The sequence below is a fragment of the Taudactylus pleione genome, unplaced genomic scaffold, assembly GCF_031769625.1.
Source record: "Taudactylus pleione unplaced genomic scaffold, aTauple2 ptg000378l, whole genome shotgun sequence".
Taxonomy (NCBI): domain Eukaryota; kingdom Metazoa; phylum Chordata; class Amphibia; order Anura; family Myobatrachidae; genus Taudactylus; species Taudactylus pleione.
Genome location: NW_028284779.1, coordinates 8,821,182 through 8,846,930, shown reverse-complemented (window position 1 = coordinate 8,846,930; position 25,749 = coordinate 8,821,182). Strand labels below are relative to the sequence as shown.

The 25,749-nt window shown below is 46.9% G+C and overlaps 1 protein-coding gene across 2 annotated transcripts in view; it reads right to left on the bottom strand.

Annotated features, from left to right (window-relative positions):
• Positions 1-7,414: 7,414 nt before the first annotated feature.
• NFKBIE (NFKB inhibitor epsilon) overlaps positions 7,415-25,749 on the bottom strand; it is a 38,641-nt gene continuing 20,306 nt past the window's right edge. For both annotated transcript variants that reach the window (XM_088445385.1, XM_088445386.1), the window contains 3 exons: positions 16,504-16,592; positions 15,679-15,927; positions 7,415-8,685 (listed from right to left, as the gene is read on the bottom strand). In XM_088445385.1, the coding sequence (XP_088301511.1) occupies positions 8,620-8,685; positions 15,679-15,927; positions 16,504-16,592 (404 nt within the window). In that variant the 3' untranslated portion in view covers positions 7,415-8,619. The remainder of the gene's footprint in view (positions 8,686-15,678; positions 15,928-16,503; positions 16,593-25,749) is intronic.

Genomic DNA, 25,749 nt, shown 5'->3' with positions numbered 1-25,749 from the left:
GGTTGACACAGGCGGTGGTAAGCAGGATTGCGTACTTAGGACGCTGGATTGCGGCCTGTGCCGCCTGGTTGACACAAGCGGTGGTACGCTGGATTGTGTACTTAGAATGCCGGAATGAGACCTGTGCCACCGGGTTGGCAAAAGCACTTGGACGCTGGAGTGCGTCCTGTGCCGCCGGGTTGACACAAGCAGCTGGACGCTGGAGTGCGGCCTGTGCCACCGGGTTGACACAAGCAGCGGGACGCTCGAGTGCGGCCTTTGCCGCCGGGTTGACACAAGCACCTGGACGCAGAACTGCGCACTCTGGACACTGAGTGCAGTCCGTGCCGCCTGGATGACACAAACGGCAGATGGTGGATATGCGGACCGTGCCGCCTAGATGACACCAACGGCAGGTAACAATAGCAGGCAGGAGGACTGGGTACTCGACTGGATAACAGGAGACATCACCAAACCGGAAACACGTGAAACGCTATCACCGGCACCGAAGCAGCATTCGCACCAGAAGGAAATAGCCACAGGAACCAATCCAGAACAGATCAGGGATGATGGACAGTTGATGGGTGGAGTTCAGCGAACGGTTCCCCGGCGTTCGCCAGAGCAGCTTGTGACACTGAGTCTCTGGTCAGGCCGTTTGCTAGGACAGCCACAAGAGTGCAGGAGGGAGTAATAACAGTTATGAAATGTCAGGTATGCATTATTAGGAGCATCATCCGAGGCATTAGTGGAGTAATCCCGCTTACCTGTGAGCGTCCAGAAGCCCCTTGGACGCTGTGTGTAGGAATTCACTGACCTTTCCCATTTCGCAGTGTCGAAGCTGGATAATTGGCTAAGACAAGATCAGTTTAAAATTGAATCGCAGCGACGCCATCTTGGAAATGAGATCGCAAGATGCCATTTTGCGAATGGACGCCTAAGCGCCATTTTAGATAAACTCACACTTTAGTACATGTGGGGATATTACTATTAGCATCATGGGATTGCATCTTTCATCATTTCTCATACACACATTAATACGCACAATTGCGCTGTTAACTAGTTGCATATTAGCGAATGCATAAGAACCTGTATGAAAACGCTGAATATTAGCTTCATGCACACGCATCTGCCCCAAGTTAACTAGAATCTTTACATCAAACCCCACATACTCACACATTACATATTCACATACAAGGTTCCATAAGCTTTAAGGTATAAGATTCAAGTATGCACATTTACTATAATTGCTATGAAATAAAGATTATTTTGTAACTAAGGTTTTATACGTGATAAGTAAGCCATGTTTGGTATTGTACTGATGCGTACTCTCTCAACAGTATTCCGGTAATATCGATGGAGAGATCGCAACATGCATTCTCAACTTATGGACCGCAGAGACTTCAAGCAACAAAATGTACATTATATGAACAACTGTTAGGATTTGCATGAGGCGGGAAACCAGAGACCTCCAGTTGTTAGAGGCTGGACTGTGTCTATTTGAACCAACCTGTTAAGTGCCTTGTAACATATGCCCTCTCCTTTAGGACCAATGGTATTAGCAACAAACTTCTCTATTGTGTTGTTTATTCCTGAGGGGTATAAATATGTGTGCTCTGACCCTGGGTTCCTAGTCTTCGTGCTGAATGCTGATTGACGGGGGTTTCTTGCTGATGCCTACATCTGGACCAGAGAGCGCTGCGTATGTATAACTGTACTTGGGTCTGTATAATTTCTTTGCACTAAGATTATATGAGGATCATAGCGTGTAACTGCTGTACTTTTACTTGAATATTACTTTGTGCTTTGGAACCACAGGTTCTAGGTCTGGAGTCTTTATTTACTGTTTGACTGCGTACGCAAAATAGGGTCATCCTTAGAGGTTTATAGGAAGGATATTAGAAGGTAGAGGCAGGGGTATTTATAAGGTTCAAAGGCAGTATCGTTAGCAGCAACCAGCCTTGTCAAGAATGAAGATTAACTATAAGTTCTGTAGGTGGTCTAAGACCCAATGATCTACAGCTTGGACTTCAGACTGAAGCTGTTGTCATAGAAAAAGCTGTAGAAAGTCTAGAATTGTTAGTGGAGACATTTAGGTCATACAACAGAACCGCACTCTGTGATCTTACCTGGGAGTGCAATTTAGAGATGTATATACTGTGATACTTGGGGTTAATTAGCTTGGTAAACTGAGGTCAGTGGGGCAGTGAGCAGGTGCAGAATTAAGGGGGGCATCCACTACACGATTTCAGCAGGCGATTGAACGATAAAGACATCGTTATCGTTCAATCGTTCAAAAATCATTAATAAATCGTGCAGTGTTTGTTCGTTAACAATCAACGATGCGCACTCCCGCTGGTCGTTTGATCGTCTCGTCAGTTGACTGAACATGCAGGTCAATTTCACTTGATCTATTAAAGATATGGTGGTGCGTACACACTAAGCGATTAAAGTGGACGACTGAACAATAACGATATCGTTATCGTTCAGTCGTCCATTTTTAACAAAAATAATAAACAATAATGACGACGTGCGTTCCCGTGGGTCGTTCGTCATCATCGTTCATCGGGTTAACATGCAGGCCAACCTGACAATGTCGTCAGGTTGCTGCATGTTGGGGAATGATGGAGAGAGCCCGGCGCTGAACGATATCGTTAATGATATCGTTCAGAGGATGTGCTCAATGTCATGAACGACATTGAGCAAACCCTGCCGGGGACACACTAGATGATATCGTTCAGGGAGCATATCGTCTAGTGTGTACGCACCAATAGTTTGCAAATCGTTCAGACTGAAAGATAACATTTCAAGGGAATATCGTTTAGAGATTGGACAGGGAGTAGATCATCTACTGGATGTGCCCCATTAGAGTCCACACGTAGCGTTCCAGTTAAATAAACATAAGTGGTGCTTTACTATCAGCATGTGAAATCAGGAAACAGAAAAATAACAAACAAACCTAGCCCTTGTTTAGGGCACTAGCTCACTTCTTGAACCCTCTCTACAGAAGCAGCTAATCTGCATGAAAAGTCTCTCACAGTCTCTGAGATTTGTGGTCCTTCCTGCCACATGCAGGACTGGACACTGGCCTCCTGGCCTGGTATAGCTTTCTCAGCTTGTTGGCTGCCGCCTCTCACAAGGACAGTAACAAGCTTCAGAGGTATAGGGATCTCCCTGCCTCCTTGCAGGTATGATCCTGACCATCTGGTCTGCTTCACTCACACTGTAGCCCCACCTGGACTGTCTGGCTGTGTCCACCAGCAGCCTCACCTGGGCTCTGGTCATACGGCAGCCATTATACATCTTCCCACAATGCTTTTCTACTCTGTGTGGGCGGATCTGTCTTGCCCCACACAGAATCTGCTGCTCACCAGTGCCACCTCTGGTGATACTGCTACAATACCTATAAAGAATATGTCTAAACACATTCAGACCCTGTCGTAAGCACTGCCCCAGAGAGAGAGAGAATTTCTCTCGCTCCAGAGCTCACTACAAAAGGGGCGGCTGTCGATGTTGATCGACAGCTCGCCACGTTTTGTAGGTGTGGCGGTGGGGTGGTTTCACAAACGGAGGCGTTCCTTAAGGAGGCGTTCCGTTTTGTGGTCGGCCGCACTGACATCAGCAGTGATGTCAGTGGGGAACTTCCTGCTCGATCAGAGCAGGAAGCTCCCTGGGGCTTGCGGTTGCCGAGACCCAACCTTAGGGTCTCGTTGCAAGCCCAGATGGTCGCGATGGTCCCTGGTCGGTCGCTAAAGCTGTGGGTGGTAACCCACAGCTTAGCTAGCGACCAGGACGCCGCACTTAAAATTACTAGCGGCCGCCTTCATTCAGAGCGAGCGGTCGCCTCTGAATAAGGGCCTATGTGCTTAAGAATTTTAGAGAGGCCTATTCTAAAGCTGCATACACACACAACGATTTAGTAAAGGAACGATTTTAGTAATCGATTTTCGTTCATTTTTTCAAGGGAAAAATTAACAAAAATCGTTTACTAAAATCGTCATTTACTAAATGTAATGAACGATTTTTTTGAACTACAAACGATTTTTGCATATTCCCTTAATGAAAATCGTTGAGTTGGTCAGTCTGACTGAACTACAAACGTGAACGCGCATGAACGATAATCGTTCATAGTTTTAACTCAGAAAGTGAACGATTTTTTCAACGATAAACGATATCGTTAAAAAACTCGGTGTGTGTATGCACCTTTACTCTTATACTGTCTAGCAGTGTAACGCTTATGCTGCCCATCCACTAGGCGATTTTGACAGGCGATTGCACGATAACGACGTCGTTATCAAGGAAATATCTTGCAAATCGTCCGCAAATTGGGCACTTTTAAATGGGAAACGACTAGCGATGCGCATGCACGCTGGTCGTTTCCAACATCAATCATCGGGCAAACATACTGGTCAACCCGGCGATAACGTCAGGTTCCGCATGGTGCCAGATGATTGACGAGCCTGCACTGAACGACTGCTCGTTCAGTGTAGGCTTATCACAGACATAGAACAGACAACACGATTACAATGTCGTTTTTATGGCCTGCTAGTGGATGGGCAGCTTTAAGGTGGGTACACACCTAACAGATATATCTGCAGATGATGGTCGTTCATACACACTGACGATCATCATCAGCATGCTGCAGCCGGTCGGGCCGGACTGTGGCCGGGTAGGGGGCGTGGCCTCATCGTGGAAGACCTGGCCACTCCCCCTACGGGGGACAAAAAACATCTGCGATGCGGAATTTTTTCTAATGTATATACTCGTAGTTGTACAGATTTGACTGCTCTTAAATAAATGTAGCTCTGTAGTGCCGATAAGCCCTGCCCCCAGCTAGCGCTGTATATAATATGCCCGCCTGTATATAAAATGGTGGGACCCCTGCCAGGGAGTAGTCAGAGAGTGGACCATAGTTGTATTAAATAGATGTCTCCGGAAAGCTGTCGGACACTACAGGGGCAGGTACGCATGCGCAGTCCCGTGGACTGCACATGCACATCCGCCATAGCCGGGGAGGATTAGGCCAATATATCAGCAACAAAGAGTGTACACCGGAGCTTCCTTTACTCTCCGGAAGGGGCCCCGGGTGGGCACTATTATTGCTACCTCCATCCTTCATAGACGCCGCTCAACCTGAGCCGCGTCTATGAAGGATGGAGGAAATAATAGTGTAGCGTGTGGCCCTCAGAGTGCCCGCCCGGGGCCCCTTCCGGAGAGCAAAGGAAGCTCCTGTGTACATTTGGAAGAAAGTGAGGATTATTTATCCTCGCTCCTCACATATATTGGCCTAAATCAGGCCTTATAAGGGTACGCAGTATATACGTAGATTTCTGGTGTGTGAACTTGGTAACCTTGTGAGCTGCACTATGAGAAGTGGTTTTATGTTTTGTTTTTGAGGTATTGTGAGAAACGCTTCCTGAAAAGGAACTTCGGTTAGAAGAGGACTGAAGAAAATTATCGTTTGGAAATTCCCTCATCTGAACATACACATCCCATAAAGTATAAATAACAGTCAGGAGACTTTTTTTGAGGATTTATTTGAAAATCTCCCACGGTCATCCCAAGTTTCAAAGCGCAAAATTCTATATTGTTTGTTTTGTATTTATGTTTTCCCAGTAGTTATTGTGGTCACTACTAAGAATTTTAGCTGCATCTTATTTTGGAGCGCAGATAAGCCAAATATTTTGTTCACTAGACTTGGCTGCTTCTTTGTAAAGTAAAAATTAAATAAATAAAATACTAAAGGGGCTTGGAGACAGCCCCACTGTGCACCGGCTCTCTGGGGCACAATTTCTAAACTGGGGCTGTTGGGACATAGAGGGGGAGGAGCCAGTCACACTTCTAAATTATTTAAAGTGCCAGGCTCTACTCTACCAACGTCTATACCCCAGTGTTTTCAGCTCCAGTGTCCCCTAGTGGATGGAGAAGTATACTCCTGACAGGTTCATATTGGCCTTTGCTGGGTCTGCATGAGCTGCTATAGCTGTACTCTGCACAGGCTTGCACGTCCCCTCCCTTCCCTGTCTGTGAGTCAGTATAGAAACTTCTCACACTACCTTCACCATTTGCTAAATCACTACATTATTCACAGCAGTAAGTGGTTTGCATGTAAAAGAAGGCTGCATGCAGTATTGGAGCCATTCTATGGGGGCGATTCCATTCACTTCGCAGTTTAGTCTGACTACTATCACTTAAGTCGGAGAATGCTGGCTCTCGCGACTTAACCTGGGTGTCTAGTAGTGCCGGCCGCGAGGCTGTTACCACCGCGCTAATCTGCAAAACAGCCTCGCAGCCGGCATTTAAGTCGGATTTCTCCTTGCATCCTCAGGAGGGTGCAAGAAGAAATCCTTTAGTCACCGACAGTTCTTTCAACAGCGCGCTGGATTGACTCGACCCCTATGTGAGTTACTATTAAATATAGTTATTCTTGTGTTTATTTCATGGTGTATCATTCATGAGAGACATCTATGGCATGAGATTTGTATGGGAAAAGAACGTACAATGAGCTTGTGTTTTTCGATGAATGTGATTATGTGCTCGAGATGACACGTACCATGTGACATGGCGGATTACCCTCCTGGAATTAGCCATTAGAAGATTCATGGACTGTGGCCAGGATGGGCTGACATATCGGATCCTGGGTACACATCAGAGCGATGTAACAGACGACGGAACAATCACTCATTACATGGGGCGGCATGCGATATCGTTGAGTTTGATGTGCAGCACATCGAACCTGATGTCACAAGCGACTGCAGGAGCGCTTATATCGTGCATACACTACATCAGGGGTCTTCAACCTTGGCCCTCCAGCTGCTGTGGAACTACACATCCCAGCATGCACTGCCAGTTTTAGCATGCTGTTATATCAAAAAGGTGGCAGTGCATGCTGGGATGTGTAGTTCCACAGCAGCTGGAGGGCCAAGGTTGAAGACCCCTGCACTACATGAAATGCCCGATTTGGCAAATCGGAACATCGCTTAAGTGTGCACCCAGCTTTTAGGGTTAGCCAGACGGTTAGGCACCAGGAGGAGGGTTAAGGTGAAGATTAGGGATAAAAATAAAAAATAAAACACATGTTGACCATTTGTATGTCAACATTTTGTACGGTCTAACTCTTGTCATGTCGACTCCTTTTTCCCTGCGTCGACCGTTTGTATCACACCCGTTCTCATGGTAGCGAAATGTAAGCTACTGAGTAAATCCTGGTTTCATACATGTGTAGATGTCGTGGTCAGCACTTGAGTATTATCAGTATTGTTCCACTGGAGAAAGTGCACAGGGTATGGAGGAAAGAAGATAGGATAATGGCACACGCGGGCACCTACAGCTATACACACCGCCAATGACCTATAGAAAGGCAGATGAGTAACAGGACCTCACTACCCAGGGGCAGCAGCACGAATCACAACCACTGAAAGGATGACAGCGGCAAAAATAAACTCGAATAATTATTTATTTAATGGTAGACCACAATTTATGCTAATGGACAAAAAAAAAAATCTGCACGATTTAATTTCATTCAGTATACTGTATAACAAGACGGCTGGATCGCTCGCAAATAATATGTTACACGCAGTGCATGGGCAACAAATAAGACACCTACTTACCAGTGTATTGCAGTGTTCTATGGAACAGAGAAAATGGAAGGCTATTTGGTAGAGAGGCGGGCACAGATAGTGTATTTGGTGGCAGTGGGCACAGATTGTGTATTTGGCGGAGGTGGGCGCAGATAAGTAAGGTATTCGGTGGAGCTGGGAGCAACGGTCAACAGGGAAGGCCTACTCGTTACTTTCCCGTTTCAGAAGGGCCAAATAGCTCGGACAAAAGAGATCTTTTTTTTTTTTTTTTTTTTTTTTTTACAAAAGTGTCTGTGCACTAAGTGTCTGTGCACTAAGTGTCTGTGCACTAAGTGTCTGTGCACTAAGTGTCTGTGCACCGCTAAGGCGGCAGTTACTATGGAGGTCTATTGTCATTATTATAAAGCAGACACCGGGATAACTGTAAAAAGCTGCTGCACTGGACTGTATAAGAGTGAACAGTACAATAATCTACATTGCAGCAGGGAAGAGGAGGCAGGCGGAGCTCACAGACATAAGAGCACAAGGTAGAGAGTGTGGGGGAGAGGCAGGCAGGGAACTGTGAGATGTGGAAGACAATGAGAGGGACAATCTGCAGCCTAGTAACCTTGCACATACTGTACACCAGCATAACGCAGGACATTTTCCAACTAGAGATCCTCTTAGCCTCCCAGCAAGGTCACATTTCCAGAAACGCTGGATATAATGTGATCAGTAAAGCGATAAAGTCTGAGACGCAGTAACATTCATGGCCCTCAATAGTCCAGTTTATCATCGGTGCAGATTATGGCTCACACAGAAAAAAGGATTTTTTTTGTTTTTTACATGGGGCTATAACCATCTGTCCAATCTTCATCAGTCCTTCTTCCACTCAATACCTGGTGGCAGAGCTGGAATTGGCTCAATAACACGGCCCTTGTGACTTTAGCTGATTGGCCTAGCAGGCTCATTATGTCCTCTGCGATTGGCCAAGTTCGGGGTGAGTGTCATGTAATTCTACTGACTGACTGTAGAGGGAGCAACAACTTGTTTTGGGGTGACAGATATTACTGTAGTTCACTTGTCAGGCTGACGTCACCACAGGTTTTCCTGAAATCATCAGGTCATCGAAGGGGAGAAGAGCGAGAAGCTGAAGGAAAGCGGAGCACAGAAGAATCGGTTACGTCATTGCCTCATCTATGTATTGTTAATGCATTCAATAACAGTTTATATGCAACACAGCAAGCTACACAAGCCTCCTCCCCCTCCCCAGGTAGTCCCCTCCCTGAAGCCTCCTCCCCCTCCCCAGATAGTCCGCTCCCTGAAGCCTCCTCCCCCTCCGCAGGTAGTCCCCTCCCTGAAGCCTCCTCCCCCTCCCCAGGTAGTCCCCTCCCTGAAGCCTCCGCCCCCTCCCCAGGTAGTCCCCTCCCTGAAGCCTCCTGGGAGTATCTTGTACAGCCTCAGGGCCTGATTCAGAGCCGGACGCTATTTGCGGGCGGTCGTTCCAAAAAGGAGCCGGCTATTTAAATTGAGCGCTCGCTCCTTGCGGTTTGTTGACGCCTCTATGTCTGAGCGAGCGAGCGAAAAATGCGCTCGCTATTTTGTAAAGACGCCCCTTTGCCGTTCACATCACAAGTCATCTCGGGTATTTATTAGATTAATTGGGTACACTGAAAGGCATCTGAACTGCTCGCAGTGCTTGTGGTAGGTTTTTCTTACCGCTATCACTGCGAGCAGTTCAGGCTAAAAGACAACCAAGTGACGTGGTCGATGACGCTCCTTTACCAATTATGCATTCCCATTAAACGCCCTCCTTACCGTTAGGCACGCCTGCGTTCGGATCTCCACTCCCCCGTTTTCAAGCACCTTCCCCTGTTACCATCCACAAACGGTGCATTCTGTCAATCAAATTAGCAGCCCCTCGCTGTTTTGCGAGTGCACGATTTCCGACCGTAATGACTAGTTTGCGCATTACGAACCATACGCATGCACGCTGTTGTGCGAACATCGCTCAGAGCGAACGAGCGGCCGCCTACGAGCGGCTCTGAATCAGGCCCTCAGTCATCTCCTCCACCACCTTACCCCATCCCTAAAGCCTCCTCCAGATACCCTGGCTACTCCATGTACCTGCACCTAGAAGCCCTTGACTAGAGTCTTCCGAATATCCTGCACCACCACTTACACCTCTATCTCCTCTCCACAAAAACAACTTTAAAAAATATGAGATATGGTAAGAACTTACCCTTGTTATCTCTATTTCAACGAAGTCCATAGGGTTCCACAGGATACCTTGGGGTATAGGTGTGACGTCAGTCGCAGGGCACCAAAGAGTTAAGCTTTCAGCCTCCCAGGATGCACTAGGTCCCCCTCCTATACCCCGCCCCCGGGCCAAGGCACCTCAGTTAGTTACCAAGCCATAGGCCGGAGGAGGAGAAGGAAGAGAGAGAACAAAGATCTGGACACATACAAGAATCACATTCTCACCAGAGGGAGATGGAAAACCGGTGACCAGAGCAAAGCCCATCTGCAGCACAGGTGCGACAGGGCGGGAGTCCTGTGGAACCCTATGGACTTCGTAGAAATAGAGATAACAAGGGTAAGTTCTTACCATATCTCATATTTTCTACTTCAGGGTCCATAGGGTATCCACAGGATACCTTGGGGATGTCCCAAAGCAGTATCCTTTAAGGGTGGGGACGCTCCTGTGCAGAAAGGAGAATCCGCCGCCCGAAGGAAGCATCCTGAGAGGCGAAGGTGTCAAACCTGTAATACCTCACGAAGGTATGGACAGAAGACCACGTAGCAGCCTTGCAGATCTGAACTGCCGAGGCACCACGTCGAGCTGCCCACGAAGGACCCACAGACCTAGTGGAATGAGCCTTCAGAGAAGGAGGGACCGGTAGGCCTTCATGAAGATAAGCTTCAGAAATAGCCATACGGATCCAGGCTGCCAAAGTTTGCTTAGAAGCAGGCCAACCCTTTTTACGGAAGCCATAGAGGACAAACAAAGCGTCCGACTTCCTAAACGAAGAAGTGCGGTCAACATAAGTCCTTAAGGCCCGCACAACATCCAAAGAGGCCTCACCCACGGAAAGACCCGGTGAGTTAAAGGCCGGAACAACGATTTCCTCGTTAACATGAAACTGAGAAACAACTTTGGGAAGAAACTCGGGCCGAGTGCGGAGCACTGCCCTGTTCCCATGAAAAACCAAGAAAGGGGGTCTACAAGAAAGAGCCCCTAACTCAGAAACACGTCTGGCCGAAGCAATGGCCAGAAGGAAAACAGTCTTAGCTGTTAGCCATTTAATATCCACTGAGCCCAGTGGTTCAAACGGCGGTCCTTGGAGAGCCCTCAGGACCACAGCCAAATCCCAAGGCGCCACAGGTGGAACAAAGGGCGGCTGAATACGGAGAACACCTTGCATAAAGGTGCGCACATCCGGGATTGTAGCAATCCTACGGTGAAACCAGACAGATAGGGCCGAAACCTGTACCTTCAAAGAAGCAAGGCGAAGCCCATGATCTAGTCCCGCTTGCAGGAAGGCGAGAATCCGAGACAGACGAAACTCCCGCGGTGCATAACCTCTCGGTCGACACCACTGGAAGAACGTATGCCACACGCGATGGTATATCCTCGAGGAAGACGGTTTCCGAGCTCGTAACATGGTACGCACCACAGAGCTGGAAAACCCCCGGGACCTCAGCATGGCCGTCTCAACAGCCACGCCGTCAAAGACAGCCGAGTCAGGTCCGGGTGAAGGCAAGGACCCTGAGACAGAAGGTCCGGTCGTAGCGGCAACCGCAGAGGACGGTCCACGGACAGACCCTGAAGGTCTGAGAACCAGTGCCGTCTGGGCCACGCGGGAGCTATCAACAGGAGCGTCCCTCCTTCCTGTTTGAATTTCCGGATTACCCGTGGAAGAAGGGAGACCGGAGGGAACAGGTATGCGAACCGGAACGTCCACCGGACGGACAGAGCATCCACCAGAGACGCCCCTTCGTCTCTTGTGCGAGACCCGTACACCGGCAACTTGTTGTTGTGCCGGGACGCCATGAGGTCGATTTCTGGAAGACCCCACCTGTCCACCAGTAGTTGAAAAACGTCCGGGTGCAGGGACCATTCCCCTGGATGAACGTCCTGGCGACTTAGAAAGTCCGCCTCCCAATTTAGCACTCCCGGGATGAAGACCGCTGATATGGCCGGAAGATTGCGCTCCGCCCAAACCAGGATTCGAGAGACCTCTACGAGAGCCGCCCGACTGCGAGTTCCTCCTTGCCTGTTTATGTAGGCCACGGTGGTAGCGTTATCCGACTGGACCTGCACCGGGTGACCCTGGAGAAACCGCTGTGCCTGCAGGAGAGCATTGAAGACCGCACGGAGTTCCAAGATATTTATTGGAAGCTCCGCTTCTGTCGGCGTCCACCTGCCCTGGAACAAGTGTGGACCCGAAACTGCTCCCCAGACCCGAAGACTGGCGTCCGTTGTCAACAGGACCCAATTTGGAACCCAGAACGGACGTCCCTTGTTGAGGTGGGTCGTCTTTAACCACCACGCAAAGGACAGGCGAACCTCCGGGGTGAGCACAATCGTCTGGAACTTCAGAGACTGAGGCAGCCCGTTCCACTTGGACAGGATCAGGTGCTGCAGAGGTCTGGAGTGAAACTGGGCGTATTCCACCATGTCGAACACCGACACCATGGAGCCCAGTAACCTCATCGCCGAGTGTAAGGACACCCGGCGGCTGTGCAGACAACTGCGCACCCTTGACTGTAAAGCAGAGATCTTGTCCTCCGTCACGAAGATCCTTTGCTGTCCTGAGTCCAATAAGGCTCCAAGATGCAGAATCCTCCGAGATGGGATTAGAGTGGACTTCTGCCAGTTGATTAGCCAGCCGTGCCGTTGCAGCAGTGCAATGGTCAGGTCCAAGTGGTGTAACAGGAGCTCTGGAGATCCTGCCACCAATAACAGGTCGTCCAAGTACGGCAACATGCGGACTCCTTGCAGCCGCAGAGAAGCCGCCATGACCGCCATCACCTTGGTGAAAACACGTGGTTCTGTCGCCAGGCCAAAAGGTAACGCCCGAAACTGGAAGTGGTCGCTGCGGATTGCAAACCGAAGGAACTCTTGATGGCGCAAAAGAATAGGGACATGCAGGTAAGCGTCCTGTATGTCCAATGACACCATGTAGTCCCCAGGCTCCAGCGCCAGAATGATGGACCGTAGGGTCTCCATCCGAAACTTCGGGACCCGCAAAGACTTGTTGAGTGCTTTGAGGTTGAGAATCGGACGATATGACCCATTGGGTTTCTGTACCAAAAATAGATTTGAATAGAAACCCTGGCCCCTCTGGGAGAATGGAACAGGCACTATAACTCCAGCCTGGAGCATAGTGTGCAATACCTTCCGCAGCTCCGTAGCCTTGTTCCGGTCTGATGGTAGACCCGTGGTGAAGAATCGAGCCGGGGGTCTGTGCCGGAAGGAGAGGGCGTACCCGTGGGAGACCACCTCCAGAACCCAAGTGTCTGTCGTAGTGAACGACCAACACCGGGAGAACTGCAGCAGGCGGCCTCCCACCCTGGGATCCCCCAAAGGGAGGCCCGGACCGTCAGGCCGCAGGCTTGTCATCTGGCTTGGGGGCCGGACGTCTGGTACTCCATGCCTGTTTCCGGGGCTTGACCGATTTCTTAGGGCCAGCCTGTCGAGGAAACGACTGTGGTTTGGGCCTGCCCTGGGCCCTAGATGACCGAAAGGACGATGGTCCAGAACCAGAAGGAGCAGCGGCCGACGGGAGACAAGCAGATTTGGCTGCCGCCAGCGTGGCCACAATCTTATCCAGATCCGGACCGAAGAGAACTTCTCCGGTAAACGGCAACGCTTCCAGACCTTTCTTGGAATCTGCGTCCGCCTTCCAGGATCGCAGCCACAAGGTGCGACGAGCAGCTACCGCTGCTGAAGAAATTCTAGACACCAGAGTACTAATGTCTAGAGCTGCCTCGTTGATGTAGGTGGCCGAATCACGGAGATCAACCAATCAACTCCGCCTGTTCGGCCGGACAGTCGGATTCAAAAGAAGCCTCTAATGAATCTGCCCAGCGCTCCATCGCTCTGGCAACCCAGCAAATGGCCATAGCTGGCCGTGCTGCCCCCCCTGCAAGGGAATAAGCGGACTTCAGGCAGATTTCTACCTTGCGGTCCGTAGCATCCTTAAGGGAGGACATGGATGGCATCGGCAATGGGGCACTACGGACAAGACGGGTCACGTGAGAATCCACCTGTGGAGGGGATTCCCACTTAGCAAAATAATTATCCGCGAACGGATAAGCCACCGCCAGGCGTCTCTGCGGCTGGTATCTTTTGCCAGGTTGTTTCCATGCCTCCTCTAAATGGTCCACCAACTGACCCGAAAGAGGAAAGACTGTGGCATCGCCCTTCACATCTTTGAAAAAGGCATACTTCGATTTAGCCGCTGGGGGAACTTCGTCCTCAATCACCAAGGCTGTGCGGACCGCCCGAATAAGTCCAGGAATATATACTTTGGACTTAGCATCAGCGTCCTTAGTATGGAGAGGTTCCTGATCGTAAGGATCCAGAATCTCCCCATCATCAGACGTCCCTTCGTCATCCTCATAAGGAGCGGACAGAGACGCCACAGGCCTTTTATGAGGCCGCAACACAGACTCCCCTTGCAACACATCCGACAAGTGCTGTACAGAACTCGTCAGGGAGTTAACCCACGCTGGCTCCTGAGAACCCGGGAGCGGGGAAATAGGGAGACTGTGGGGTACCACCAATTGTCGTGGGAACCCCTGCATGGGTGACGACACCACAGACTGCTGGGACAAACCCATCGGAGTAAACGCGGGCTGCGGAGCTAACTGGCCCACTAAAGCTGTTAACGCCTGAGCGAAACAAGCCCAGGGCGGCTCCTGTACCGGTGCTGTAACCGTAATAGGCCGCGCCATGGACAAACACTGCTGGCAACGGCCCTCCGCGCTACCCTCCCCCTCCGCTAACGGTACTTTGCACGTGGTACACTGTAGCCGGAGGGGAAAATCACTTTCAGACATGATGGCACCACGTATGTGACCTCTCTCACCAATTAAGTATTAAATAGGCGAGAGACCACCCTGCAGCACCGCACCGCAAGGGCTTTAGCAGAAAGAACAGGGACAGTAATAAAGCTGACAGTTTTGGGAAGATAAAGTTACAGGCAGCAGCGCTAGCACAGTCACATACAATGCAGAGAAATAACAATTCCTGCACTAACAGCGCTGATCACTCAACTACACAGACACAGGGCCTGGTAGGACACAGCGCTGCATACACAGACCTGAGCCACAGCGGAGGAGAGGTATGCGGGGGGACCCTGACCACGATGCTTCCTTCCAGGCTTCCAGCAGCGTTCACCATGCGTTGCAGAGAAGATGGCCGCCGAGGAGCAGAGAGAAGCTGGCCTGGGGGAGGAGCGCTGACACAGGACCAGTCAGCACAGTGCAGAGAGGGCTGTGTGCAGTGGGGGAGGCGCCGGCTGTGAGACAGGGAAGGCGCGCTCCCCTGGCATGCATTTAACCCCTGGGACGCTGCAGCGCTACCGCTCTGCTGCGGTCCGCTGTCCCAGGGGGTAGTGGAAAGCGCAGGTTCAGTACCTGGCTCCACGCTGCAGCCAGTCCCCAGGGAGCCCCCTGCCTGGGGACTTAGGACCATGTGACCAGCGGGGACCCACCGCGGGACCCCGCTGCTTACCTTTGTCCCCCTTGGATCCGGCCATGGTCCGGAACATCTGGGGTCACCGCTAGCTGTGACCCCAGATGCTCACCAGCATCCCCGGATCGGTACCGGCGTTCTGGTACCGGCGGGGGTGTAGGGAAGACAGCACAGCTGCACTGAAGAAAGCTTCAGGTGCTCTTCTAGCCCCCACTCCGACAGGTGCACCCGACGCCGGCCGGGCACCAAACTAAACTGAGGTGCCTTGGCCCGGGGGCGGGGTATAGGAGGGGGACCTAGTGCATCCTGGGAGGCTGAAAGCTTAACTCTTTGGTGCCCTGCGACTGACATCACACCTATACCCCAAGGTATCCTGTGGATACCCTATGGACCCTGAAGTAGAAATAAGGTTTTCAAACGTAATTGCATTGCTTTTACCTGGTTATTCCCTTCTGCAAGATCTTGTGGGGTGTCTCCTTCTCGATTCCGCTGCAAGACATCTGCCCCAGCTTGGCACAGAATCCTGGCAAGTCCAGCATCTTTTCTACCAACTGCCAAGTGCAAAGGGGTGCAGCCATTATACATGAAAGCGTCCACCTGAGGGCGATGTTGCAGCAGATGAAGTAGTAGTGGCCGGTCTAGCAGCTCCACAGCAAGGTGCAGTGGGGTCTTACCACTGGTGCCATCCTAGATGGTGAGAGGGGGAGAATGGCAGCATTGAAGCCAGGGTGTGACCAAAGTATAGCGTAATAGCAGCACATAACCAGGAGCACGTTACAGAGTGGCATAAGAATTTTGACTCTAAGCACAGGTTATGAGATCAGTATGTATGTATATCTGCATACACATAATAAAAAGATTTCAATGACTTGAGTCAAATTGTTGGGGGATGTACTCCCAAGAGTAGAGTCAATGACTTGGGGCCTGTACACATCAGACGCTCTCGTGGACTGGAGCAACATATCGTTCTGATGTGTACCCGACCTTAACGGTGAAGGGCAGAAGATGACAGGTACTCGGTATAGGTGCACTAATGCTAAGTGCAATTATTAGGTTAAACTATAACTCATTGTTAGTGTAGAACAATAAAAGTTATATTTGAACCTAATATTTGCATAGTGCTCCTATACAGAGTACTTGCCAAGGTCTGGCCTCCTCCTTTAGGAGTGGGGTAATGGACAGATAAATAGAATACAGTGCTGACTTGTACATGTATACAGGCCGGACCAAGACATCATCAAAAGGAAAAACCAGATCTGCAACCTGACTATTGATGTCGGCTCCACTTTCCAGGAGGAGAGAGATGAGATCATGGTTCCTCTTCAGGGTGGCGATGTGTAAGCAGCACAGTCCTGTGGATGGAGAGGAACATAGGGGACATGAAGGGACTGTAACATGATAGACAGATGTGACTGCTGGAGAAGTGGGACACGTACACACTGTAAAAGGGACAGCCAGATAAACCAGCCCGTGACATACAGCTCCCCTCGCCCAGCACACGCCATCCTGTACCTCATGTATCTTCTCTGTACCCCATCTCACATCATCCTTCCTGCCCCTCTACACAAACAAGTGGAATGAAATAAAATAAAAATGCGCCCACATATATAATTACGTGTGTGTGTGATATATATATATATATATATATATATATATATATATATATATATATATATATACACACACACACACACATACACACACACACACACACACACACACACACAAATAGTCCGGCACTCACGGCAATCCAAAGTCTTTATGTGCTCAGGTGCTCCCCACTGTAGAGAAAATATGCAGCACGGAAGCTGGTGGCACTCTGAGGCTTAGGAGCGTTTAACAGACGTATAACGTTTATTCCATATGCAAAAACATAGACCAACGTTTCGGGGCAACACCGCACCTTTGTCAAGGTGACGTTATACGTCTGTTAAACGCTCCTAAGCCTCAGAGTGCCACCACCTTCCGTGCTATATATATATATACACATACACAAATATTGTCTGTGAAGCGCTGCGGAATGTGTGTGCGCTATACAAATAACTGCCAGTAAATAATAAATAAATAAAAATACACATACATACATACTCTATAGAGCATTTGGTGAGGAAGGTTTAGGTGTATGACAGAAGGGAGCTGAGCAGTGATGATATTAGTGATACAGCTGTCACTATTATATAGACCATATGTAGAGGAAGGTTTAGGTGTATGACACATTAATGTATGACAGAAGGGAGCTGAGCAGTGATGATATTAGTGATACAGCTGTCACTAGTGTATAGACCATATGTAGAGGAAGGTTTAGGTGTATGACACATTAATGTATGACAGAAGGGAGCTGAGCAGTGATGATATTAGTGATACAGCTGTCACTAGTGTATAGACCATATGAAGAGGAAGGTTTAGGTGTATGACACATTAATGTATGACAGAAGGGAGCTGAGCAGTGATGATATTAGTGATACAGCTGTCACTATTATATAGACCATATGTAGAGGAAGGTTTAGGTGTATGACACATTAATGTATGACAGAAGGGAGCTGAGCAGTGATGATATTAGTGATACAGGTGTCACTAGTGTATAGACCATATGAAGAGGAAGGTTTAGGTGTATGACACATTAATGTATGACAGAAGGGAGCTGAGCAGTGATGATATTAGTGATACAGCTGTCACTATTATATAGACCATATGTAGAGGAAGGTTTAGGTGTATGACACATTAATGTATGACAGAAGAGAGCTGAGCAGTGATGATATTAGTGATACAGCTGTCACTAGTGTATAGACCATATGAAGAGGAAGGTTTAGGTGTATGACACATTAATGTATGACAGAAGGGAGCTGAGCAGTGATGATATTAGTGATACAGCTGTCACTATTATATAGACCATATGTAGAGGAAGGTTTAGATGTATGACACATTACCGTATGACAGAAGGGAGCTGAGCAGTGATGATATTAGTGATACAGCTGTCACTATTATATAGACCATATGTAGAGGAAGGTTTAGGTGTATGACACATTAATGTATGACAGAAGGGAGCTGAGCAGTGATGATATTAGTGATACAGCTGTCACTAGTGTATAGACCATATGTAGAGGAAGGTTTAGGTGTATGACACATTAATGTATGACAGAAGGGAGCTGAGCAGTGATGATATTAGTGATACAGCTGTCACTAGTGTATAGACCATATGTAGAGGAAGGTTTAGGTGTATGACACATTAATGTATGACAGAAGGGAGCTGAGCAGTGACTATAAAGTGAAGCAAGTCCATGAAAAACCTGACATCTGAGCGTTTTCTTGGCTTACGCTGCCTAAACCGTTAAAGATGTATCACAGCGGGGGGCGTGGCTCGGCTGCTGAGTAGAGTGGACGCCTTTTTTTTTTGCAGCTCCTCAAGATCCCCTTCTAAAGTACCCCACTGGGCCGTTATTATTGTACAAGTAGGCCCCATTGTCCTCCCCTTGCCTCCTGCTGTTGTGCTGGGTACCTCATTAAACTCCGGGAACGTTTCCCGCCTCTAACGGTGCCGCGGCCTACACCAGCTCCAGAAGCCGGGGACTCAATTTCGGAGCCCCGCGGATCGGCCACGCCGCGGCCAGACGACATCGCGGCCCCCCTGTCCGCCCTCTGGAACCCGCTGATAGCGTGAAGGTCTGGGGAGGGGTGCCCCATACCCCCGAGGGCCTGTTGAAACAATCGCGGCTGGTGCCGCGAGTGTCGCCATCTTGGATGCAGGTCTGCGTCCAGGAGCAAGCTGGGCTTCCTGTAATATAACCGGTCCACCCTCTCCCTGCTGTGCAGCCTCCCCCCTGCTGGACCTGCTCCTCTAATTAGCCCTGAACGTGATAGCCTAGGGCTGTCTAGTTCAGCTCACCAAGCACAGACTTCTGCTGGGCTGTGCTGCTTCCCTTCTGTCTACTGGGGCTGTAGCTGTCATCCTGCCAGACTCCTCACTCAGCCTGCTACACAGGCATCAACATCTTGCCTCCCCCCAAACCCGTGGTTCATGCTTCAAAGCTGGAGTGATTTATTTTGTTGTGACAGGCACCATCACCATCACCTGTCAGCTTACTTTATTGGTGACACTGCTGGTCAGGTCACTAATTTTGGAATACTCTCCTGTGTGATTGCAGTCCTCATATTGAACCACGCGGAATACTAATTTTGCTGGACTTGGTTAAATATTATAAAGAATATGTTCTTTGATATAATGTGAATTACAAGACATCTAGTGGTCGTAGTATATATTGCAAGACCAAAGTGATTTGAAGATCCTCGGTTGTGATTTTGGCCCTTTGACACTTTATTCTGAAGAATGGATAAATACGTGGCTTCAACGCCCGCTCCTAAAAATCAGCGGGGTAAAAGTGGAGCCAAACGTGTGGACACCAACTTGCAGAGTACTGAAAACGTTCCTACGACTCCTGACTCTAATGCCACCCCTTCAGCTTCGGACTCTCTAGTATCTCCCGCTCCTTTATGGTATGCGGAGGTGGTCAGAGCCATTCAAGAAACTGTTGGACCGTTATTACAAACACAAGCTGACAAATTTATGGGCGCTGTAGCGGACATAAAATCTCAATTGTCCTCTATGTCCCATCAAATCTCTAAAAATGAAAAGGGGCCAATTTTCATGACATTGCGGAGTTAAAACAGCAAGTGTCCTCACTTACTACCACACAGAAACAGTTGCTCTCCAAGGTCGATGATCTTGAAAATAGGTCGCGACGTAATAATCTACGTTTGATAGTCCTGAGTGAATCTATCAGAGGCCCGGATATTGTAAATTTCTACTATCGGACCTTCCTGAGCTCCTTGGCATTTCAGAAGAATTACAGCATATGGAGATTGAACGAGCACATCGTTTAGGCCCTTTTCGTGACTCTCATAACACCAGGCCACGTGCAGTCATCTTCAAGTGTCTAAATTTTCGACATAAGGAACTCATTTGGTCTACAGCCAAAAAGAAGAGCCCTCTTTCCTGGGATGGCAAGCGTATCTATATTTTCCAAGACTACTCTGCAGAGGTCTCTAGAGCTCGCAGAGAGATGTCTCCGGTTTGTTCTCAACTTATTCAAGCTGGTAAACGATTTGCTCTGCTATATCCGGCTCGGCTACGAGTATTTACTTCACAAGGTCCTAGAGACTTTACCAATGTAGCTGATGCACAGGCTTATCTCCAGGAAGAGGATGGCGCCGCACCGTCCTCCGATATGGATCAAAATACTTGAGTATATTGTTACGTAATGTATATGCCTTGCTTTTATAGCCCAATATTTAAATGGTTGGTCGGCATTCGATCCCTCATTTATTTAGATGACATTTTTCCTTGTACAGTCCTCAATTGAGCGTTTTTTTTGGCTCACTGTACCTAGATTTCCTTCACAGATACGTCTGTCCAAGTATAGGTATATGCTTACATATATACTTCTATTTATCAGCATTATGTCTTTTACATTACACGAATCTAACATATTGGTTTTGAATATATTATTGATTGTAACCTTTATCTTCTTTTGAAGTGTATTCTTGCATAATTTTGCTGTTCCGATTTAATATTGGTCTATTGGTTGTCATGTTCTATAACTATGTCCACTAGATGTTGACGATGCTTCTATTTTTCAATTACATGTTTTCTATTTCTGTGTTTCTTATTTTCTTTTTTGTCCGTTTTTATTTTTCTCAGTTTTTTTATTTCCAAAATGTTTGATGTTTTTGTTGAGGGCCCTGGTGCAGTGTATGGTCTATTTCTGCTCACCATTAGATGTGGAATATGTATACTTTTTCAGATTTATATCCTGTCCAAATTGAATTATGTCGGAACTTAAATTGTGTTCCTGGAATGTGGGGGGGATTAACTCTCCTGTGAAACGGAAGAAAATACTTTTGTATCTTAAAAAAATGCAAATAGATATAGCATTACTGCAGGAGACGCACCTGACAGATAGCGAGGTTGTTAAATTGTCTTCACTGGGTTTTACATTGGTGGCGCATGCGTCTTACAATTCCAAGGCCAGAGGGGTAGCGATACTGGTCAGGAAAGATTTATCTCCCCAGGTTCAATCTAATATAGTAGACCCTGAAGGCCGGTATGTTATTAGCAATATATCTATTTTGTCTGAGACTCTGGTGCTTTGTAACATTTATGCTCCCACAGTTTATTCTAAAGTTTTCTTCCGGAGATTGTTAGCAAAGTTATACCCATTCACTGATTCGCAGTTATCGGTGGGCGGGGATTTTAATTTAACGGTATTACCTGCTATGGATAAATCTCATAACCCTAAACGGATTCCCACTCCTCCGAAATTAGGTTTACAATTTTTTATTTCTCAACTGGGTTTAGTGGATAGTTGGAGAATGCATCATCCTACTGAAAGGGACTTCACGTGCATGTCCGCAGCACATGGTACCTTGTCCCGTATCGACTATATTTTGCCGACCAAATTTTTATTTTCTAAAGTGTTAGATACAGGGATTGCACCTATATGTTTATCTGATCATGCACTTATATGGTGCACTGTTGCGACATCAGTAGATGTGGGATCTTGTCGCCAGTGGCGCTTCCCATCATACCTTTCTTCCTCCATAAAATTCCGGAATATGATAGAAGCGAAGTGGCAGGAATATGCTCATGATAACCGGGAACATGTTTCTGACCCTTTATTGTTTTGGCAGACGGCAAAGTCTGTTTTGCGTGGGGAAATTATTTCTTATGTTTCCAAATTTAGGAAAGATATTTCAGCTTTATATCTGCAATCCCAGGAAAGATTAACTGACGCTTATGTAAATTTTAAATCCTCCCCATCCCCTAGTAATAAAGACGCTTATATACAGGCGAAGACTCAGTTTGAGGAGGTGTTGGCACAACAGTCGACTCGACATACCTTCTCTACTAATTTTCAATTTTATAAGCATGGGAACAAATCGGGTCGACTTTTGTATAATTTAGTGAGGACCACACGATCTTCCACCGTAGTCTCTGCTTTGAAAAAGCCGGATGGTACTCTAATTTATAAAGGGAAAGATATAAATGAAGCTTTTAGAGACTTCTATGCCTCTCTTTACTCACAAGGTCCTATTGATGAACTCCAAAAAGCTACTTTTTGGACAGATATTTCCACTCCTCGTATTTCTGAAGAACAGGCTGAATCCTTGCTTGCTCCTATTACTAAGGAAGAGATCCTTAAGACTATTGTGGGATTGAAACCTCTTAATGCCCCGGGGCCGGACGGTCTTTCCGGGGAAATCTACTAATTATTAGCTAATAGAGTAAGTGACACATTGTGTTTGGTCTTCAATTCCATCTTGAAAGAGCGTAGATTACCCTTATATTGTAATTCTGCAGTTGTCAGAGTTCTGCCCAAACCCAATCGAGATCCGGAGGATCCGGGATCATATCGCCCAATATCACTGCTGGATGTCGACTACAAATTGTTAACTAAAATCTTGTCGGATCGTTTGAAATACATTTTACCTACTATTGTTTCCAATGACCAGACAGGATTTATCATGGGTCGCCATTCGGTAGTTAATATTCGGAAAGTGCTGGCAGCCGTACAAGCTCTTGGTTTCTCGGGTGGTCCTAGGTCTCAGGCTATAATTTCTATGGATGCCGAAAAGGCTTTTGATCTTGTCACTTGGGACCACCTGTTTGAAACATTGAAGAGATTTGGATTCCCTGATGAATTTGTGTCAATATTACAAACTTTGTATCGTGATCCACTTACGCAGGTTTCTACAAATGGTTACTTGTCTACCCCTTTTGAAGTTCAGAAAGGCACTCGACAAGGTTGTCCTCTCTCACCCCTGTTATTTGCACTGGCCCTGGAGCCTCTTGCGATAGCCCTTTGTCAGCATGAGGGATTTCTATTGGAAAAGTAATGTTGAAGGTGTGTCTCTTTGCGGATGACATGCTTTTGTTTGTGTCAGATCTCACAAACTCTGTTCCTGCTATTTCGGAATTACTGTCGCGATTTGGTTCTTTTGCTGGGTATAAGATTAACCTACATAAATCGGAGGTCCTTTATATGCATGATTCAAGGTCCCCGCCTTTGTCTCTTTCTGCTATATGCTTGGATCATTTTCGACTGGCTCAGCAAGCTATAAAATATCTTGGAATCTATATCCTGGCTAATATCTCTAAGTTGTATACGGTTAATTTCACCCCAGTGATAGCTGACATAACTAAACTATTGGACATTTGGAGACACCTTCCATTATCTCTCCTGGGCAGAGTTGCATTGTTGAAATCTATTATATTTCCTAAACTGGCCTATACTATACAAATGTTGCCAATACGATTAACCCGTTTCGATATTACTCAAATTACTCTAAGTTTTTATGGAGGGGTGGGAAACCACGTATATCTAGAGCTAAGATGTATTTGGGGAAATCTGATGGTGGATTAGCTGTTCCGCATGTCTCTGCATTCGCTATTGCAGTATTTTTTCGATATATACGTGATTGGTTGATGGGTTGTGAAACATATACCCATAAATCCCTGGAGGAAGAAATAGCTTCTCCCTATTCTTTGTCTACTCTACTTCATACTCCCAGATCACATCTCCCACCATTGATGCGAAATAATATTCTATTTTTTGACACTTACCTAGTCTGGTTGCAAATAAACCGAAAGCTTTACAGGCGCCACACTGTATCTCAGTATAATACGTTTTGGGGTAATCCTATGTTTATTCCTGGCCTGGAATACGCTGAATACCTGGTCAGGAAGGTGAGGGGTATCGCTGCCATTCCTGATGTGTTTGATCCAGGGGGTCAAATGTATTCTTTTCAAGATTTGAAATCTAAATTTTTTCTTACTAATAGAGATTTTTTTATGTTTTTGCAACTTCGTCACTTTATACAATCTTTACCCTCTCCTATGTTGAAGGAGGGAGATGATGATATTTTACGGCCCATGTTTAATTTATCCAATACTGGGTATTACAAGACGCGATTGTTATACCCCTACTTGCTTCCCACGACAGTTGAGGCTCTATGGGAGAGTTGCATCCAAAGTTGGTCTACAGAAATACCACAAGTAGATTCCCCCAATGTTTTATTAAAGCATACTGAGAAGACCTTAAGAATTCTCCATTCAGCTATTTGGTAGGAAGTGCATATTAGGACCATTCATAGTGCATATATGTCTCAGAGTCAGAGGAGGCATGTTGTTGAGGAGGAGTCAGGCTGCTGCCCGAAGTGTAAATTCTCACGAGCTACTTTCTTCCATAATATGTGGGAAAATTAGAAAATTTTGGGATAAGATTATGGTATTTATAAATAAGATATGCGCATTACATCTTATGAAAGACCCATTGGCTATGTTATGTGCTAATTTTATAAATTGGGACCTGCAAGGTCGTAAGATGGAATTATTGCCCTTTCTTACGATAGTGGTAACTGTGGCGAAGAAAGCTTTCCTCCGTAACTGGACAGTTTCCACAGCACCATCTCTTCAAGCAGTTAAAACCATATTACTACAAATACTTTATTTCGATAGAAGAGCAACTATACCTGATGTTGAGAAGGGGGTGGTTCGCTTTTATGCTAAATGGGGTATATATATCGATTCACTGGATTCTGATGGTAGAACCCATATAATGAGATTATTTGAGACTACGAATTGGTCTCTACTTCGTAATTTGGAGTGATGTTGTATATTTAGATCTTTAAATCTTATATTTAAGGGTCGGGGGATAAGATTCTTTGTCTCCTGTAGAGGAACAATGATATTTCCGCCAGTTTAGGCATATCCGATCAATGGAAGGGGAACGAGCTGCACCAGGGTTCGGAGGGAGGGGGAGGGGGGTGTATGTATTTATTTTACTTTATACATATATAATTTGTTTTTGTTTTTTGTTATTATGGTTCTATTTGAATTATATATTTTGTCTCTGTGCTTATGTTTAACAGTCATTTTTGACTAGCTATATCCTACAGACAGAATGTATTTGTTTGATGTTGCACTTGAAATGTATTTGTTTGCACAGATTGCAGTTCTGTATATATGTGTATATGGATGTATGTAATATGTCTGTATGTTTGTATAGATAATCATATACATGTATGTTTGCACTTATGAGCATATAAAATGAAAAATAAACAATTGTTTTGAAAAAAAAAAAAAAAAAGATGTATCACAGCGATGGTCTTTACTTTATACCATGTAGAGACTGATACGTATTATCCGGTTTCTCCAGAAAAATTGATGTAAACCCTGTATTACTGATACAAAATGTCAGTTTTTCCCTTTTTTTGCCGTTCCTATTTCAGTTATGTGAAAAACGATTCATTAATTTCAAACGAGTCCGATTCCCGGTTAGAGTCGGCTTTGGCACGGCAATAAGTAAAGCTCAGGGACAGACACCTAACGTGGCTGTAGTTGACCGAAGTGGATTTTTCTCATGGACAACTTTATGTGGCCCTTTCGCGTGTCACGTCAAAACTAAATCTTTTCGTGTTGACGTCAGGAGCAAAAACGTTTAATGTAATTTACAA